This window comes from Chionomys nivalis, chromosome 2, assembly GCF_950005125.1.
Source record: "Chionomys nivalis chromosome 2, mChiNiv1.1, whole genome shotgun sequence".
Lineage (NCBI taxonomy): Eukaryota > Metazoa > Chordata > Mammalia > Rodentia > Cricetidae > Chionomys > Chionomys nivalis.
Window position 1 is genome coordinate 81287206 of NC_080087.1, and position 18999 is coordinate 81306204.

General features: G+C 49.9%; 1 protein-coding gene across 3 annotated transcripts in view; it reads right to left on the reverse strand.

Annotated features, from left to right (window-relative positions):
* The window catches only part of Ltbp4 (latent transforming growth factor beta binding protein 4), a 31009-nt gene that overhangs the window by 1231 nt on the left and 10779 nt on the right, over positions 1-18999 (reverse strand). For 2 of the 3 annotated variants that reach the window (XM_057754437.1, XM_057754433.1), the window contains 14 exons: positions 18717-18845; positions 18404-18529; positions 17891-18013; positions 17620-17751; positions 15292-15423; positions 15079-15204; positions 10432-10578; positions 7277-7543; positions 6742-6813; positions 5774-5902; positions 5441-5587; positions 4212-4364; positions 3105-3485; positions 2589-2741 (listed from right to left, as the gene is read on the reverse strand). In XM_057754437.1, coding sequence (XP_057610420.1) covers positions 2589-2741; positions 3105-3485; positions 4212-4364; positions 5441-5587; positions 5774-5902; positions 6742-6813; positions 7277-7543; positions 10432-10578; positions 15079-15204; positions 15292-15423; positions 17620-17751; positions 17891-18013; positions 18404-18529; positions 18717-18845 — 2217 coding nt within the window. The remainder of the gene's footprint in view (positions 1-2588; positions 2742-3104; positions 3486-4211; positions 4365-5440; positions 5588-5773; positions 5903-6741; positions 6814-7276; positions 7544-10431; positions 10579-15078; positions 15205-15291; positions 15424-17619; positions 17752-17890; positions 18014-18403; positions 18530-18716; positions 18846-18999) is intronic. The other variant, XM_057754436.1, reaches the window with a different exon arrangement.

An 18999-nucleotide genomic window follows, 5' to 3' on the forward strand; every position in this document is an offset into this window, starting at 1 on the left:
GCGGTTTCTCAGGAAAGTCGGGATCAACCTACCTCTGGACCCAACAATACCACTCTTGGGAATATACCCAAGAGATGCCCTATCATACAACAAAAGTATATGCTCAACTATGTTCATAGCAGCATTGTTTGTAATAGCCAGAACCTGGAAACAACGTAGATGCCCTTCAATGGAAGAATGGATGAAGAAAGTATGGAATATATACATATTAGAGTACTACTCAGCGGTAAAAAACAATGATTTCTTGAATTTTGTATGCAAATGGACAGAAATAGAAAACACTATCCTGAGTGAGGTGAGCCAGACCCAAAAAGAGGAACAGGGGATGTACTCATTCATATTTGGTTTCTAGCCATAAATAAAGGACATTGAGCCTATAATTCGTGATCCTAGAGAAACTAAATAAGAAGGTGAACCCAAAGAAAAACATATAGGCATCCTCCTGAATATTAACCTTCATCAGGCGATGAAAGGAGACAGAGACAGAGACCCACATTGGGGCACCGGACTGAAATCTCAAGGTCCAAATCAGGAGCAGAAGGAGAGAGAGCACGAGCAAGGAACTCAGGACCGCGAGGGGTGCACCCACACACTGAGACAATGGGGATGTTCTATCAGGAACTCACCAAGGCCAGCTGGCCTGGGTCTGAAAAAGCATGGGATAAAACCGGACTCGCGAACATAGCGGACAATGAGGACTACTGAGAACTCAAGAACAATGGCAATGGGTTTTGATCCTACTGCACGTACTGGCTTTGTGGGAGCCTAGGCAGTTTGGATGCTCACCTTACTAGACCTGGATGGAGGTAGGTGGTCCTTGGACTTCCCACAGGGCAGGGAACCCTGATTGCTCTTAGGGCTGACGAGGGAGGGGGACTTGATCGGGGGAGGGGGAGGGAAATGGGAGGTGGTGGTGGGGAGGAGGCAGAAATCTTTAATAAATAAATAAAAGAAAATATCGCTATCGACAGTCGTAAATACCTACATATCAGTCATCCCTGTGAGCGTGGAACCTGTATTAATTCTATCTCCGTCATAAGCCCATGTGGCAGGTACTGCGCCTCTGTGCTATACAGATGCTAACTGTGGCCCAGCACAGGTGCACTTGCTTTGCGCCTCGCTGTAAGCCACACATGGTACGGATCTCATTCTCCGCCACTCTCCTAGTCTTTGGGTGCCCAGCACACTGCTATTTCTGCTGTGAGACCTTGAGGAACTCAGTTCACTTCTCTGAGCTTTTTTAATTTTTTATAATGTGTTATTTTTTACAAATGTGTGTGCCACCTGTATGCAGTTCCCACAGAGGCCAGAAGGGGGTGTTGGATCCCCTGGAGCTGGAATCACAAGTGGTAGTGTCTTGTGTGGAGTTTGTTTATTTGCTTGTTTTGTTTGTTTTTTGAGACAGGGTTTCTCTGTAGCTTTTGGAGCCTGTCCTGGAACTAGCTCTAGTAGACCAGGCTGGCTTCGAACTCAAAGAGATCCGCCTGCCTCTACCTCCCGAGTACTGGAATTAAAGGTGTGCGCCACCACTGCCTGGTCTCTGATGTGGGTTTTGGGAGTCAAATTCTGGTCATCTGAAGAAAAGGAGCCCTCTTAACCACTGGGGCATCTATGCAGCCCTGATCCCCAACATATATACCGGGTGTTCAATGTCACTGACATTCACAAGAACTCTATGAAACGTCACTGACATTCACAAGAACTCTATGAAACGTCACTGACATTCACAAGAACTTTATGAAACGTCACTAACATTCACAAGAACTCTATGAAACGGGCTCTCTCACTATGTTTTTTTGTTATGTTTTGCTTTGTTTTTGTGTGGGATTTTTGTTTTGTTTTGTTTCTCCAGATGAGGAAAGCTAAGCAAGACACAGTGCCCTATCTCAGGCCACAGAGCAAACAAACTGAGACGGGGGTCTCCGATCCCCTCACAGCTCCTGGTTGCAAGCACTTGCCCCCCCCCCCCCCCGTACAGGCAGACATGATTCCTACCCCAATCACGTGGGAAGGCTGAGGTTTTGCAAAGAGATCAAGAAGATTGCCCAAGGTAGCATGGACAGTTCTTAGAGCCTCATCTGCAGGAGCTGGGGTATGGATCAGTGAGCCATAGCACTTGCCTAGAATCCCCCTGTGAAGGGCTGGGGTGTGGCTCAGTGGTAGAGCCCCTGCCTAGAATCCCCCAGTGAGGGGCTGGGGTGTGACCCAGTGGTAGAGCCCCTGCCTAGAATCCCCCAGTGAGGGGCTGGGGTGTGACCCAGTGGTAGAGCCCCTGCCTAGAATCCCCCAGTGAGAGACTGGGGCCTGGCTCAGTGGTAGAGCATCTGCTTAGACAGCATCAAGCTCTGGTTCCACCCTCAAAACAGCAAAATAAAAAAATAAATAAAATAAACACATACAAATAAATAAATAATGTCCACATATTCCCAACCCCAGCTCTGCCATGTACAGGAGTCCCACTCTGACGTCATCTTCAGTCAAGCCCCACCCCCGAGCAAGAATAAATTTCTTCTTCCTAGGATGGCCTGGTTCCTGATCACCCTCTGGTCAAACTCGCTTTTGCTCTCTCCTCTGCTCCCCTTCCTCACCGACACAGGACATGCGGGTGATGTCCAGGCGGTAGCCATCGAAACAGTCGCAGGTAAAGCCTTCGGGAACGCGCACACAGCGGCCATGGGCGCAGCCGTCCAGGATCCCGCACTCCTCAGCCTCCAGGCCTTCATAGTGCTCAGCCAAGCCCCCTGCAGAGAACACAGGGAGCTGTGACCGGAAAGCTCTGCCTTAGGTCCCTTTGTCTCCTTCCTCCTTTTGGTTCTTGGCTTCCCAGGCTGTGTGAGTCTCATCCTAATCTGCCTTCCCGCTCCTAGACTGCAGGGGGCGCTGTGCTGAGACCCTAGGTGTTACTATGCATCCCAGGATGACCTCAAACTTGCAGCAATCCTCCTGCCTCTGCCTCTCTAATGCTGGGATTACAGGCATGAATCACCATCAGTTGCTCTTACGCATTTCTGAACATGACTCGCCTTCTGCCTTCTCTCTCTCTGCATCTCCACCCCTTTGTGGTTTTTGTCTGTCTGCTTGGTATCGTTGGCAGCGCTATTTACCTGTATAGCCTCCACGCTCAGAGGACTCCTCAGGCTCTGGGAAGGAACCACGGGTGTCTCTGGATCGATATGTCCAGCCAGTGCCTCGGCTGGGTGGTGCCGGAGCCTCCGACTCACCATAGGGACCACCATCATCCTCAAAGTCTGGCATGTCGAAGGGTGGGGCGCCATAAGGGGCCTCCCGACGAGCAAAGGGTCCAGGAGGGGGTGGGTAGGGGTCATAGGGTAGCACAGGTGGTGGATATAGGTCTGGGCCATAAGGGAGACTCTGGTAAGGTGGGCCTATATCTGGGCCATATTCGTATGGGAGTCCAAAGCCGCCTGGGCGCGGCGGGCCATATGCAGGGGGGCGCAGCACATTGCAAAGGGCCTCGAAATCATCTGTGAACAGGAGCCAAGATATACCACGGTCAGTACCCTCTGTTCATGTACCCTTCCCCCAGCAACAGAGGAAAAGCTCTGGTTCAGCTTCGGATGGTTCCAGACTAATTATGGGATTCTGAGATCCTGGGGTACAGCATCCTTAGACTGCAGCTATGGTCCAGTGACTAAGGTGCTGGAATTTGGGGAATCATGGGAGCCTGGGCGAGGAACCTGAAGAAATGAGAGGAAGGTGTTTTATGGCTGTAGAATCAATGGGCTGGCTGAACACTAGGACTTAGAGCCAACAGTGCCTGGAGGTAGCTTGAATCTTTGGGATTTGGAGGAAGCAAGCCTGCGGTTTGGGGCTCATGTTTTTCAGGAGCTAGTAGGAGGGGACCAGAGATCTTTGGGGCTGTGTTGGAATCTTGATGATCTGGTGTGGGAATGCCCAAGGCAATGACCATCAGCAGCTGTTAGGGCTATGAGCAGAGTCTGAAGGGCAGGATGTGTGTGGGCAACTGTTCCTAGGATCTAAGGGCCCCGGGGTGTCTGGAGTGGGGTGTCTCACAAGTTGTGTCTTGGTGATGGGTGGGGGTGGGGGTGATCTAGAAACCAGGCATTTAAGGTGAGAGACTTCAGAGCTGTAGGAGTGGGTGATTAGGGCCTTGAGATTTCTGTTGATTTTGGGACAGGCTGTACAGATGCCAAGAGGTCCTCTGGGGGCAGTGTAGAGATGTACAGTACCTGAGTCCTGGGCAGGACAGAGAGCACAGTCCATACCCCAGGCTTCTCCATAGAGACAGCAGCACTCTGTGTAGGTGGCCTGCCGGTCTAGTCGTGGGCGACTGCAAACAAGATCAGGCCCCACTTCCTGCCAGCACACTCCCAGATTGTCATCTATGGGCAATGACAGGATGTGTCAGGGCAGACTGGGACTTGGGCCGTCCACACAGACCCAAGTCCAGCCTCCAGAGGGTTCTGTGAAATGGGGGCCGTTGTTTTACTTCCCTGGACATTAGTGTGTGGGTGGAATTTTTGTTTGCTTGTTTTTGTTTGTGTTTTTGTCTTTGAGGTGGTCTCTCTATGTAGCTGAGGCTGGCCCAGAACTTGTGGATCACAGGTGCGCCCACCACACCCTGCACCCTGATCATTGTTTAAATGAAGCCTCAAAATTCAAGAATTTTTGTAGGAACAGAAACAGGAAAAGAGAATTTGGGCCCATGGACCAAGGCAAAGCAGGGGAAATACACAGACTGTGTGAAAGACAAAGAGACTTAAGATAGGTGGGGAGGGAGGGAAGAAAGGAGGGAGGGAGGGAGGGAGGGAGGGAAGAAAGGAGGGAGGGAGGGAGGGAGGGAGAGAGAGAGAACAGCTGGAGAGCGAGCTGTAGTAGAGCAGGCCTGTAAATCCAGAAACCGAGAGGCTGAGGCAAAAGTTAATCTGAGTTTGGGCTAGCCTGGACTACATAGTGAGACTCTGCATGTAAAAAATGAGAGGAACCTGGGCCGGAGAAATGTGTGCAGGTATACAGAGCAAGAAAATGAAAGGCCAGCACTGAAACTTTCACCGTCAACCACCAGGTCAGGCTACCCTGAAAGAGAAGTAACCCCTGTCCTCTCATCCCGGTAATCCCAGCAATTAGAAAGCCGAGACAGGAAGATTACTATGCGTTCCAGATCAGCCTATACTGAACTGCAAAAAAAATGATTTTGGGGGGAAAAAAATCAAAAGCAAAACAGTGTGGGCCAGAGGCATTGTGGCTCACGGCTTTAATGCCAGCGCTCTGGAGGAAGAAGGCGGGTGTCTGTGAGATCCGGGCCAGGCCGGGATACATACTGAAACGCAGTCTCAAAAAACCAAGCAAAAGGGAACTCATCCAGGCACTAGGGGCGTGGCCTTGAAGAAGGCGTGGCCTAGGGATCTAGCTGCTGGGAGTCGGGGGTGGGGCTGGGCGGGCCTGTGGGCGGGGTTACCGAGGCTCTGGCTCTCGTTGGAGACACAGCGGCGCCGGGAGCCGTCCAGCACCAGTGGGGGCTCGCAGGTGCAGTGGTAAGAGCCCACCGTGTTGACGCAGCGGCCACCTTCACAAGCGGGCTCCTCGTCGGCGCATTCGTCATTATCTAGGACGGTATGGGGTGGGGGAGTGAGGCGGTTACCAGGTTGAACTCCGTTTCACATTTCCCCAGCTCACTGTCAGAGTGATGGATGCAGTCTAGACTTCAGAAGGACTTCCTGCTGGGATAGCCACATTCCTATTTGGGACTGGCACGGCCAGAGCTGGGGGTGGGGGAAGGTGGGGCTCATACCAACGCACTCCAGCCGCTGTGCGCGATAGTAGAAGCCGTTGCTGCAATAGCAAGAGTAACCTGGGGCGGTGTTCACGCACACTCCGCTCTTGCACACCTGGTCCTGGAAGAGCTGGCATTCATCCACATCTGCAGGAAAAGGTGTAGAGAGATGAGGGCGGGGGGATGTTCTAGGAGAAACGAGGGGAGTATGGGATGGCCAGTCACGACAGAAGAAGATAGCAATGGCACCCAGGTGAGACAAAGAGAACTGGGACCAGAGGTGAGGCTGAGGCAGAAAATTCTAAAAAGAATCAAAGTGAGAGACAGAAGATGGAGCCAGGTATGTTGAAGCACACACGCAATCCCAGAAGTCAAGAGGTGAAAGTCAGAAGAAGAATAAGAGTTCAAGGTTAGCCTTTGCTGCTTAGCAAATTCTTGGTTAGCCTGGGCTACCTGACCCTGTACTCAAAAAACACAAATTAAAAAGGAGGAAAGAAAAGAAAGACACACTGGGCCGTGGGGGCACACACCTTTGATCCCAGCACTCAGGAGGCAAAAGCAGATGGGTCTCTAAGTTTCAGGCCTGAGGCCTGCCTGGTCTACATACAGAGTTCCCCGACAGTCAGGGTTAGACAGAGAAATTCTTATCTCAAGAAGAAGAAGGAGGAGGAAGAGGAAGAAGTAGTAGAAGAAAGATCAAAAAGAAAAAAAGGAGGAAAGAAAAGAAAGGAAAGAAAAAAGAATAAATGAAAGAGAGAGGAGGGAAGAAGAGAAATTGGGTGGCTCATAAATTTGAGGCCAATCTGGACTACTAATGAGATCCACTCTTCAGGAAGGAAGGAAGGAAGAAAGGAAGGAAGGAAGGAAGGAAGGAAGGAAGGAAGGAAGGAAGGAAGGAAGGAAGGAAGGAAGGAAAAGAAACAGGCAGGGTGAGACAAAGATGGGCCTAGGGGTTGAAGGTGGTAGCGGTTGAAGTCTGGCCTTACCTCTCCGGGCGCTCAGGTCTCCACTAGGCACCAGGTAGCCCCGACCATGAGGACACAATGACTGGTACTCAGCTGCACACAGAAGCAAGGATGAACCCAGAAACCCAAGCCCCAGTCCTTGCCCGAGCCCGCTGACTCTAGTCCCCTACCAAGTGCTAAAGCCCAGGTCAGTTAGTGCCCACTTCTCAGCTTCACCCTCGCTGGTGCCCACCTTCCTGGAAGATCTAGTAACTCAACCCCAGACCTAATATCCCTTTTCCAGCCCCCATATCCCAGGCCCTGTGTCTCCCCACAGCGCATGCCCTCCTGTCTCAGTTCCCGGGCCCTGTGACTCCCCACAGCGCATGCCCACCTGTCTTAGTGCCCGGGTCCTGTGTTTCCCCACAGCACTTGGCCGCCCGTCTCAGTGCCCTGGCCCTGCGTCTCCCCACAGCGCATGCCAGCCCGTCCAGTGCCTGGGCCCTGTCTCTCCCCACAGCCCACGCCCACCCATCTCAGTGCCCGGGCCCTGTGTCTCCCCACAGCGCATGCCCACCTGTCTCAGTGCCCGGGCACTGTTGGATACGGCAGCCACTGCCCCAGCCTTCACCCACAGTACAGCAACACTCCTGCCACGTCACATTTCGAGCCAAGATATTGTCACATGCATCTGGAGCTGCTGTGTCAAAGTAGCACTCGCGACGCCCACTGCTCACAGGTCCCTGCCTGGGAGGGCTGGGTCTTCGAGGTTGGGGTGGGGGCGGAGGCCTCGCTATAAGATTGGGGCTGGCAGGTGCTTGGGGCTGTGAGCCTGGGAATGTGCCTGAAGAAACAAAGGGCTTTAGCCAGACGTAGGTTACATCTCCTATTCTCCCAAGTCAGTGATGGGGAAACAGGCTCAGAGGGTACCAGCCATCAGCAGCAGAACAGGACCAAACACTTAGGGGGCTGGGGACAGATACGGTTTCGGGTAACTCAGGATGACTCGGAACTCTGGATTCTCCTGCCTCCACCTCCCAAGGGCTAGGATTGTGTGCCCTATTACGCCCAAACCTAGAGCCCACGAGTGCTAGTCCAGGACTTTAAAATCTAGATGATAACACAATTAGTATGTATATTATATTATACATATGGATTTGGTTGGCTTTCTTTCTTCCATTTTGCTTTGTTTTCTAAGATAGGCTTTCTCTGTGTAGCTCTGGCAGTCCTGAAACTCAATTTGTAGACCAGGCTGGCCTTGAATTCACAGCAATCCACCTGCTTCTGCCTCCCGCGTGCCACCACCCAGCCAAATTATATTTTTAGTCAATATTATTTAGTAAGCTAGTCTGGCCGGAAATGCAGAGATCCTCCTGCCTCGGCCTCTAAGTGCTGTAGAGGTACAGGTGTGAGCCACCATGTCCAGGTTCACTTTGGCTATGGCTCCCTCTTGTCAATTCTGTATCCTTTGTTTCATAACATGGCCCTTTCCAGGTGTCCCTTCAGCAGCAGGACAAGGACGGGCGATTGCTTTTCACATGCTTCTCTGGGTCTTCACCCTCAGCTTGCCTCAGACTGCATCGAACACACTCCGCCAGCAGGCAGCCTCACAGCTCTCACCCCTCTCTCCTCACTCAGTCCAGCCCTGCCCTCTCCTGCTCCCCAACCCTTCCACTCCTCAGCACTTTCACACCGCATCCCTAGGGGGATTTCAGACCCTTTCTTGGTTGATACTGGTCCGCGATGCTCCATGCTCTGAGGAAGAGCCTCCTAATGCAACTGCCCAGAGCATTAGTGAGGCGCACCGTCTGGTTGCGCCTGTGAGGGCATTTCCCTAAAGGACTTCCAGAAGACCCACGGCAGTCTCCCAGGGACTAGGGTCCTGGACTGACTAAAAAAGGGGGAAAGGAAAAAGCCAGCCAAACCCCGAGTTCCCCTTTCTCTGCTTCCTGATCCACACACAGGGAGCAAGAAGAGCACATGGCTGCTGCCATGTGTCCCCACAGATGGACTATGCCATCCCATCAGGAACCAGGAACGCTTCCTCCCTTCCGTAGTTTGCAGGTCACACAAAGTCCCTCACATACTTCAGCTCCTTGTTTCTGTTCATCCCACTTGGTTCAGACCCCTTCAAAGCCCCCCAAAGCCTCTTCCCATGCTGGCCTGGGTTTCTTCTTTTCCTCCATAGCTCCCTTTGCTTTTCTATCCTCCCAGCTGGTCCAGATTTCTCTGTTGCATCATTTGCTAGGGATATCTTTATCTCTTCATTGGATTTTTTTCACTGCTAGGGATTGAACACAGGGCTTTGTGCACACCAGGCAAGATCTTTATTGCTGAGCCATGTCTCTAGCCCCTCACTGGGGGATTCTAGGCAGGGGCTCTACCACTGAGCCACACCTCCAGCCCCTCACTGGGGGATTCTAGGTAATTTTTCCACTGCTGAGTCATACCCCAACCTTTCACGAGTGCGGTCTAGACAAGCACTTTGCCACTGAACTATATATACCAAGTCAATTTTTACTTTTTATTTGAAACAAGGGGAACCTCACTAAGTTGCCCAGGTTGTCACTGAACTCACTTTATAGCCTTGAACTTTCAGCCTACCTCAGCTGGCTGAGTAGACATAGGCTTTATAGCACCCGCCTTAGCTCTTCGTTGGATGTTGAGACTATCTGGACAGAGATTAAGCCTCTCTGCTTACAATTGTGCTCCCAACGTGCAGCGAGGGCCTGAACTTGCTGATTGGCCTACACAGACATGCCGATTGAAGGAATCTAACAGAGTTCAGGCCAGGATTGAATTCTCTTGAGTAAGGCTAATATCACGTCAAAGGCCAGGGTCTGCAGCTCAGTGTGGACCGCTTGCCTATTATCCACGTCATCCTACGTGGTTGAAAGGGGTTTGTATATTCGTTTATTTAAAGCAATAGCATTTAGGATTGGGGCTGAGGCTCAGTTGGTAGAGTGCTTGCCTAGCATGCACCAAGCCCACGATTTGGTTCTCAGCACCACGTAAGTCAGCTGTAGTGGCACATGCCTGTGATCCCAGCACTTGGTCAAGGCAGGAGGGTCAAGGTGTTCAAAGTCATCTCAGCTACATAGAATTTCTGGCCAGCCTGGGCTACATGAGACCCCACGTGGAAAAGAAATTGGGCTTTCAAAATGACTCATTGGATAAAGATGTTTGTCATGGAAGCCTGCTGATTTGAGTTCAATCCCAGGAACCATGTAAAGGCGGGAGGAGAGAATCATCTCCACAAGTGTCCTCTGACCTCCACATGCACATCATGGGACATAACCATCATGCCATACACAAGAGTCAAACTTTGACAAATAAACTAATGGTTGAGGAGATGGCTCAGGAGTTAAGGTCACTTGCTGCTCTTACAGAGGAATCAACTAGGTCCCCAGCACCCATATGGCCTTCTGGGACACTCACACACACATGTACATAATAAACTCAACTCTCCACATACACATAAATAAAAAATAAACCTTGTGCAATCTTTTGAAAAACTGAATAATTAAAAACATCAAAAAATATGAAAAATAAAGTAATAGGATTTGACCAATGGAAGATATCAACACACACGCGCGTGCACACACTCTCACACACACATTCGCGTGCACACTCACACTCACACACACACACACACTCGCATGCGCACAGTTGAGCCACATAATTTCCCCACAAGACCAGCAGGCATTTGTTAAGTAGACACATGGATCTTACCAGCAGAAGTCCGTGGAGGAACACAGCGCCCAGTCATGGGGTCAAACTCCTCAGGGCTTGTGGGACAAACACATAGGAAGGAGCCTTCGACATTTTCACACAGTGCGGAGCCACACACACCCTGTAGTGTCTCACACTCGTTCACATCTGAGAGCAGGAAATATAGCAAGAGGGGGTTCATGTTATGAACTTCTGTGGCTCGAGATGTCCAAGATTCCAAGTATAACAGATGGGGCTGAAGAGATGGCCCAGAAGTTAAGAGCACTGGCTGCTCTTTCAGAGGATTTGGGCTCGGTTCCCAGCACTCACAGGTGGCTCACAACTGTCTCTAACTCCAGTTCCAGGGGATCTGATGCCCTCTTCTGGCCTCTACAGGCACTGCATGCATGTGGTACAGATAAACACTATATTCATAAAATAAAATATTCAAATAAGATGGATTTTAATCTACCTCTATATAGATATATGTCTTTTGAGGTGGTATCTCACTGGGAAGCCCTGGATCACTTTGTAGATCAGGCTAGCCTTATACTTGTGGCAATCCTTCTGCCTCTGCCTCCTGGAGTGTCAAGATTATATGTATGAGCCAAGACTGCCAGCTTTTTGTTGTCACTGTGTCATAAAAAAAAAAAAAAAAAAAAAAAACAGCCAGGTGGTGATGGCATACACCTTTAATACCAGCATTCAGGAGTCAGAGGCAGACAGATCTCTATGAGTTTGAAGGCATCCTGGTCTACAGAGTCCCAGAGCAACACAAAGAAACCCTGTCTTGGAAAAAAAAAAGCCAAACAAACAAAAACAAAACAAAAAGCCCCAAAAAACTAAAACCAAAAGCATAAACAAAAAGCCAGTTTTACTCTTTAACCTGGGATAGTTTGGAACTCCCTGTGTAGCCCAGGCTGCCCTCCTCCTACTTCGGTCTCCCAGGGGGCTGGCTGTAGAAACACACACCATTGCATCTGGTTCACAACGTAAACTTTTTAAAAAGATGTGTGTGTGTGTCTTGTGTTTGCATATGCTTGTATGTGTGCCATGTCCATGGTTTCAGTGGAGACCAGAAAGGTACTGGATCCTGGGAAATGGGTTGTAGATGACTGTGAGCTATCATGTGGGTGCTGGGAACTGAACTCTGAAAGACCAGCGAGTGCTCTAAACTGCTAAACCAACTTTCCTTCCCCTGGAGTGGGTATTTTCTAGCAGCCCAGACCCTTTTCTTCTGGTTAGAAACCCAGACTTTCGCTTGGGAATTCTCTGAGCTTCCAAGTTGGTCCCAGGCATCCTGAGTATAGCCAAGTCTCCACTGGGGCAGAACCAATCAGGTTACTGCGATTCTCCGGGTCAGAGGCAGGCAATGACCTCATCACGCCAATCAAAGCCAGTCTCAGACTTTCTGGGTCACCTCCTTAGCTCTCCAGCTGCCAGGCAGAGGGTGTCAGCCCAGACAGAGCTAGGGCCACCTGTCACTGCCTTAAAAGCAAGCCCAGCAGAGGGAGGCAGACAGGTTTGCTGCAGCTCTTGGCTCCAGTTCCACCTGCACTCAGACTTTGCCACTTCAGAGCCTCCCTCTCTTCTCAGCTGTTTATGTTTTGAGTGTCTGCCAGCATATATGTATGTGCGTCACATGAGTGCCTGATGCCCTCCAAGGCCAGGAGTGGGCAGCAGATCTTCTGGAATTGGAGTTACAGTTGTGAGACACCATGTGGGTGCTGGGACTGAACCTGACTCTTTGCAAAAGCAGCAAGTGCATAATCCAGCACTTGGGAGGCAGAGGCAGGCGAATCTCTGAGTTTGCAGCCAGCCTGGCCTACAGAATGACTTCCAGGATAGTGCTACACAGAGAAACCCTTCCTTGAAAATAAGTTAATTAATTAAAAATAAAGATATGTGTATTTGGCTGGGCATGGTGGCACAGGTCCTTAATCCCAGCACTCAGGAGGCTGAGACAAGTGGATCTCTGTGAGTACGAAGCTAGTCTGATCTACATAGTGAGTTTCAGGCCAGACAGAGTTACATGGTGAGACCCTGTCTCAAAAGACACACACGAGTTGGGGGCAGGAGAGATGGCCCAGTGTTTAAGAGCACTTGTTCTTTTTTTTTTTTTTTAAATATTTTATTTATTTATTATGTACACAATATTCTGTCTGTGTGTGTTTATGCCTGAAGGCTAGAAGAGGGCACCAGATCTCAGTACAGATGGTTGTGAGCCACCATGTGGTTGCTGGGAATTGAACTCAGGACCTTTGGAAGAGAAGGCAATGCTCTTAACCGCTGAGCCATCTCTCCAGCCCCCAAGAGCACTTGTTCTTGCAGAAGACCCAGGCTTATTCCTAGCACCCACTTGGCAATTCACAACTGCTCATAAACCCATTTCCAGGGGATCTGGCATTCCTTCCTCCAACGGCACCAGGCACACATGTGCTATACAGACATACATTCAAGTGAAACATTACATATATGAGGGTTTTTCTCTGTGTAGCCCTGGCTGTCCTGAAATTTCCTCTGTAGACCAGGTTGGTCTCAAACTCAGAGAGAGATCTGCCTGCCTCTGCCTCTCAAGTGCTGGGATTAAAGATGTGTGCCACCACTGCCCGGTGATACATTGGTTTTCAATCAGGTATATATGTGTGTATCTATATGTGGGTATGTATATGTGAGCGCAGGTGCTCTCAGAGGCCAGAGGTGACACATCCCCTGGAGCTGGAGTTTCAAGTGGTTGCCTCCTGACATAAATGCTGGGAACCAAACCAAGGCCCTCTTAAAACAGCAATCCACGCTCTTAGCTGCTGAGCCATTTCTCATCCCTACCCATGTCTTCTTCATTCTCTTTTAAGAAGCAAATGATGTTGGTGAGGTAGCTCAAAACAAAACAAGCAAACAAAAAACAAAAGAGAAAACAAGTGAAGGCATTGAGAACTGTTAGTTTAAGACCAGTCTGGGCTGCACAGTAAGACTCTGCCTCAACCCTCGTGCCCCCAACCAAAAAGGAAAAAGAAGAAAGTCGAAGTTTGCACTTGTGAAAACCTTGAGAATATACAACTCAATCCTATGTACTTCACTGTGTATATATTGGATCTCTAGAGACAGAAAGAAGACTCAGGACGTAAACGCCCTTGCTTGCTGTCCAGCCTAACGACCTGAATTTGGTCCCTAGGGACCCACATGATGGAAGGAAAAAACAGCCTCCCACAGGTTGTCCTCTGCCCTCCACATGCACCGGGCCTCTAATTAAAATATCTGTAAAGACATTATGAACTCTAATTAATAAAATGTAGACTGAAGATTGACTCACAACTGTAATTCCAACACTCAGGAGACAAAGGTAGGAGGATCAAGGCAAGCTGAAGGCCAGCATGGTCTAAGTGAGTGAGTTCAGTATCAGCCTGTTCTACATAGTGAGTTTGGGGTCAGCCCTGCCTATGTACTGAGTTCAGAGCCAGCCTGTTCTATGTAGTAAGTTCAGGGCCAGTCTGATCTAGTAGTGAGTTCAGTGCCAGTCAAGGCTAGAGTGAGATTCTTTTCTGAAAAACAAACTCTCAAAAGCCCCGCAAATCTTTCCAAACACCTAAATGCTTTCCTAGATGGATATATGAGGTGGCCAGCACATTAAAATACTAGCAATAATGACGACAGCGGTGATGGTGATCGTGGTAATGACAGAATCTACATCGTGAGCACAGAGAGGTGCAGCTTGCGGTTTTCTCTACTGCTGGATGTAGAAACTTTCTGTCAGATCTGGTAGCCCAGAGCTATAATCCTAGTTACTAGGGAGGCTGAGGCGGGAGTTTTACAAATTCAAGGCTTGCCTCAGCTGCAAGGTGAGTTCAGGGCCAGTCTTGGCAATTTAGTGGTTGGTTCTATTTCTAAATAAAGTGGAAAAATTTGGCTGCAGCTGGGTGTGATGGCATACACCTATTATCTCAGCACTTCAGAAGTGGAGGCAGAAGGATCCAAAATTGGAGGCCCTTCATGTCTACACAGTGAGCTCAAGGCATGAGACCCCTTCCCCTAAAGGAAAAACAAAAACAAAACAACAAAAAAAAGCACAGAACGATTTGGGATGCAATTTCGTTGAGAGAAAGAAAAGAAATTAATGCACACACAAAACTTAACTGGAGGGCTGGGGAGATAGATGGCTCAGTAGTTGAGAGCACTGGCTGCGCTTGCAGATAACCCAGGGTTCAATTCCCAGCACCCTATAGGGGCTCACAACTGTCTGCAACTCTAGTTCCAGGGCATCCAACGCCATCTTCTGACCTTTGTGGTGCAATAAATATATGTAGGAAAAATACTCGTAAAACAAAATAAATAAATCTTAAAAAAACCAAAAACAACTAATTGACTAAGATTCTGTCTCTTGATTCTTTCTGTTTGGAGACGGGGTCATATCCTATCACCCAGGATAGCCTGGCACTTGCTATGTACTCAGACTGGCCTTGAACTCACAGCAATCCTCTTGTTTCTGCCTCCCAGCTGTTGGTAGAAGTGAGCCACTATGTTTGGCACCGCAGGGTGGTTTTAGCTGGTATGTCTCCGACCTTAAGTTCTGAGAACTAATTCTCCAATTCATGTTTCTTCAGGAGAGTGGAGATTAGCAGGGCCGGAACACCCTACGCCCCCTGTGGTCCCACACGCCCTACAGTCCCTTACCCACGCAGTGACGTCCATCCCGTGCCCCCTCGTAGCCTTGGTCACAGACGCACTGGAAGGAACCGGGCAGGTTCTGGCACACGGCGTGGGCACCACAAAAGGATCGGTTCCGGCACTCATCCACGTCTGCAAGCACCAGCAGGCCATTTCAGCAGGGCCATATCGAAATCTCGAGACCCTCCACACCCCACCTACTACCCAGTGGACACCCACCCTGGCATCCGCCCCCTGGTGTGGGCTGATAACCAGGGTCACAGGCTGGTGTGCAGCGGTAGGAGCCAGGGGTGTTCTCACAGCGCTGCGCTCCGCAAATCGCAGAGCCATATTCTTGGCACTCGTCCACATCTGCAAGAGAGTGAAGGAGGGACAGAGGGAGGAGAGTCAAGGGCCTGAAATGGGGGGCAGCAGGGGAGGGGTGACCACTGATGCTGCTTCCAGTTGCTGAGTCCTGTAGCTCTTAAGTCTTTACTGCCATTTCTAAAACAACCGCAACAGGACCCCGCCCACCTCAGGACTTTTGCTGATGCTGTTCTCTTTGCCAGATATGTCCCCACAGCTATGACCCCCTGCTCCACATTTCACTGCCCCCCTTTTTTGTTGAGATTTCACATGGGAGCTGTATTTACATCATTCTTCTCAGTGCTCCAATTAATTCCCCGTCCTCCCCACTCCCTTTCAAATCCATGACCTCTCTTCCTTCCTTCCTTCCTTCCTCCCTCCCTCCCTCCTTTCTTTCTTTTTAAGTTGGGACATGGTCTCACTATGGAACCCTGACTGTCTGGCTGTCCAGGAACTCACTATGAGGACCAGGCTGACCTTGAACTCACAGAGATCTGCTTGTCTATGCCTCCCAAGTTTTGGAACTAAAGCCATAGACCACCATGCTTGGTTTATTTTTCTCCAATTTTAAATTTTGTTTAGTTTTAGAGGCAGGGTCTCAAGTAGACTAAGCTGTTCTTGAATCCTACATAGCCAAGGAAAAGCATCAATTCCTCCTGCTTCCACTTCCAGTTACTGGGATTGTAGGAGTGAATGCCACCACATCCACTCTCCCTCGAAAGCTAGCATTACTTCTTATTTAGAATCTCATGAAGCTAGGCTGACCCCAAACTTGTCACGTAGCCAGTCTCCCCCCCCCAATACTGGGTCACAGGACAGTGCTCAGTTTATGCCTTTACCCAGTGTCCATCTGTCTTGTATCAACAGAGGGACTCAGTCTCATGGCCTCTTTCTGTGATTTTTGTTTGTTTGTTCGTTTGTTTTGGTTTTTTGAGACATGGTTTCTCTGTTTAGCCCTGACTGTCTTGGGACTCTCTTTGTAGACCAGGTTGGTCTCAAATTCACAGAGATCCGCCTGCCACTGCCTTCCAAGTACTGGAATTAAAGGCATATGCCACCACGTCTGGTTTATAACCTCTTTCTTCTTCTTTTTTTTTTTTGTAGTTTATTTTTATTTCACATGACTGGTGCTTTGCCTGTACATATGTCTATGTGAAGGTGTCAGATCCCCTAGAACTGGAGTTATAGACAGTTGTGAGCTACCATGTGGGCACTGGGAATTGAACCAGGGTCCTCTGGAAGAGAAGTCAGTGTGCTCTTAACCACTGAATCTTTCCAGCCCTATAGCCTCTTTCTTAAACCTGACTTTAAGCTTGGCATGGTGACACATGCTTGTAATTCCAGCACTTGGGAGTCAGAGTCCATGACTAGAACATAGTGCTAAGAAGGCTGAGGCAGGAGGATTGTTGCAAGTTCCAGGCAAGCGCATCCTACAATAGTAAATTCCAAGCCAGCCAAAGCTACACACATACACACACACATACACACCCGGCTTAGGATCGAGACAGACTGTCTCACACCAAAAAAAAAAAAAACAAGTTGAAAGTCAGCATGGCCCACACAGCAAAACACTGTGTGAACAAAACAACCTTGTCATCATAGCTATAAAATGATCGGTATGCCGACAGGGACCATCCTGCCATGCAAACTCCACATCAGTAAGGATTTCTGCCTGTCACACAGAAAGGGTCTCCGAGTTATCTGTGGAATGATCTCTGAATTTATTTACAGTTACCTGTCCCACTCCCCCCACAGCTCAGGAGGGCAGATGTTTAGTTTGGCTCCTTTCCTGCTGTATCCTCACCCCAGTCTGACATCCAGCAGGTGCTTCCTGAAATCTTTGGAACTAATGATTGAGATTTGCATGAGTCAGAGGTTTAGCCACTAGGGAGCGAAATGCAACCCATGAGTTTTGTTTCACAGGACAGATTCACATGGCACGTTTTCCCTTGAAAACATACCAGAGCAGCTCAGTCAGGGGAGGCTTCTAGCTCCTCCCGATTCCTGATAAGAGAAATCCCTCCTCATAATCAAACACACACACACAGGGGTGGCAAATTTCCACCAGAAAACAGCGGGGGGAGAAAGGAAGTGTTAACCTAGGATCTCTTCTAGATTTTTGAAGCAGGCCATCTCTCCTCTGACTCCCAGGGAAGTAGACTCCAACAACCTGTCACAGATTTAGGATGGGGATTGTCTTACCATCACAGGTGCCCTCAGGGCCAGGGTGATAACCAGGATCGCAGTCGCGCACACAGCGGTAGGAGCCAGGGGAATTTTCACAGCGCTGAGACCCGCACAGGGCAGGTCCTCGTTCACGACATTCGTCAATGTCTGAGGACAGAAGCCGGGGAGAGAAAGAAGGAACAGGAGCATCAGGAAGGAGAAGCAGCGGTGAGGGTACAAAAGGAAGGAGTAGGAGAGAAGATGGAAGTCAGGAGAAGCAGGGAGGCAGCGGAGCAAGGCCTCTCACCAAGGCACGAGGCAAGATCTGGGCCAGCGCGGTGCCCGGGAGGACAGACGCACTCAAAGGAGCCGTCAGTGTTGGTGCAGATGCCGCTCTGGCAAAGGTCCTCCTCGCTGCACTCGTCCACGTCTGCAGGACAAAGCAACGGAAACCCAGGGCCACATCCTGCTCTGCTTAATATCCCAGGTCACACCCCTCCAATTCCCCCATCCTGACCCTCCAAGTCCCAAAGCCTTCAAGGAAGGGCTCACCCAATCTGTTTTAGGCCCCGCCTTTTCTTCTAAGCTCCGCCCCCGGTTGGAGTCCTTTCTAATCACTACTTAACTGTCAGACTCCAACTTTTCCTGATATGTCCTCCATGATTGCCACCTCCAGGTTCCAAAAGCTCCACTGGTCCAGTGATCCATGTAGATTCCCCCAAACCTCCAAAACTCCCCCTCTCCGCCCTCTTCCTCTTGTCCCGCCTTTTCCTGCTGCAAGCCCTCCCTTTCTACCCTCAGATACAGCCTGGGTACTGACCCAGACAAGAAGCTCCACGAGGTCCAGGCCGGTAGCCAGGGGCACAAGTACAGGCAAAGGAGCCATCCGTGTTGAGGCACTCTCCGTGGGGGAAGCAGAAGTCGCCTTCCAGACACTCATTTATGTCTAGGGCACACAAGTGTAAGGGTTGGGCTGCTGGTTCCCAAAGGAAGCCCTGCCCATCATGTAACCCTACCACCCAAGTTGAAAGCTTGAAGGCTAAGTTATTTTGGAAACTCCTTTCTTAATCCATTTTATATCGCTAATGGGCTTTGCCTAAGAATTCAGGACTTACTCAGGTGAAGTATCTCACCTGCACAAGGCCCAGGTAGACCAGTTGGCGCTCGGTAACCTGGAGCGCAGCTGCAGTGGAAAGAGCCTTCCGTGTTCGTACACTGGCCGTGGAGACCACAAGGGGTACCAGAACTGCATTCGTCCACATCTGTGGGAGGGGTTGGGGGCTCATAGGGGTCCATTAGAGCAAAGAGATTGGTGAGAGTCATGGGACAGGATCTTGAATGGAGGACAGATGAGCACTCCAGGATTAGACATCCTGTGGATCTTGGTTTCTGAGCCTCCCTCTACTGGGATCCTGA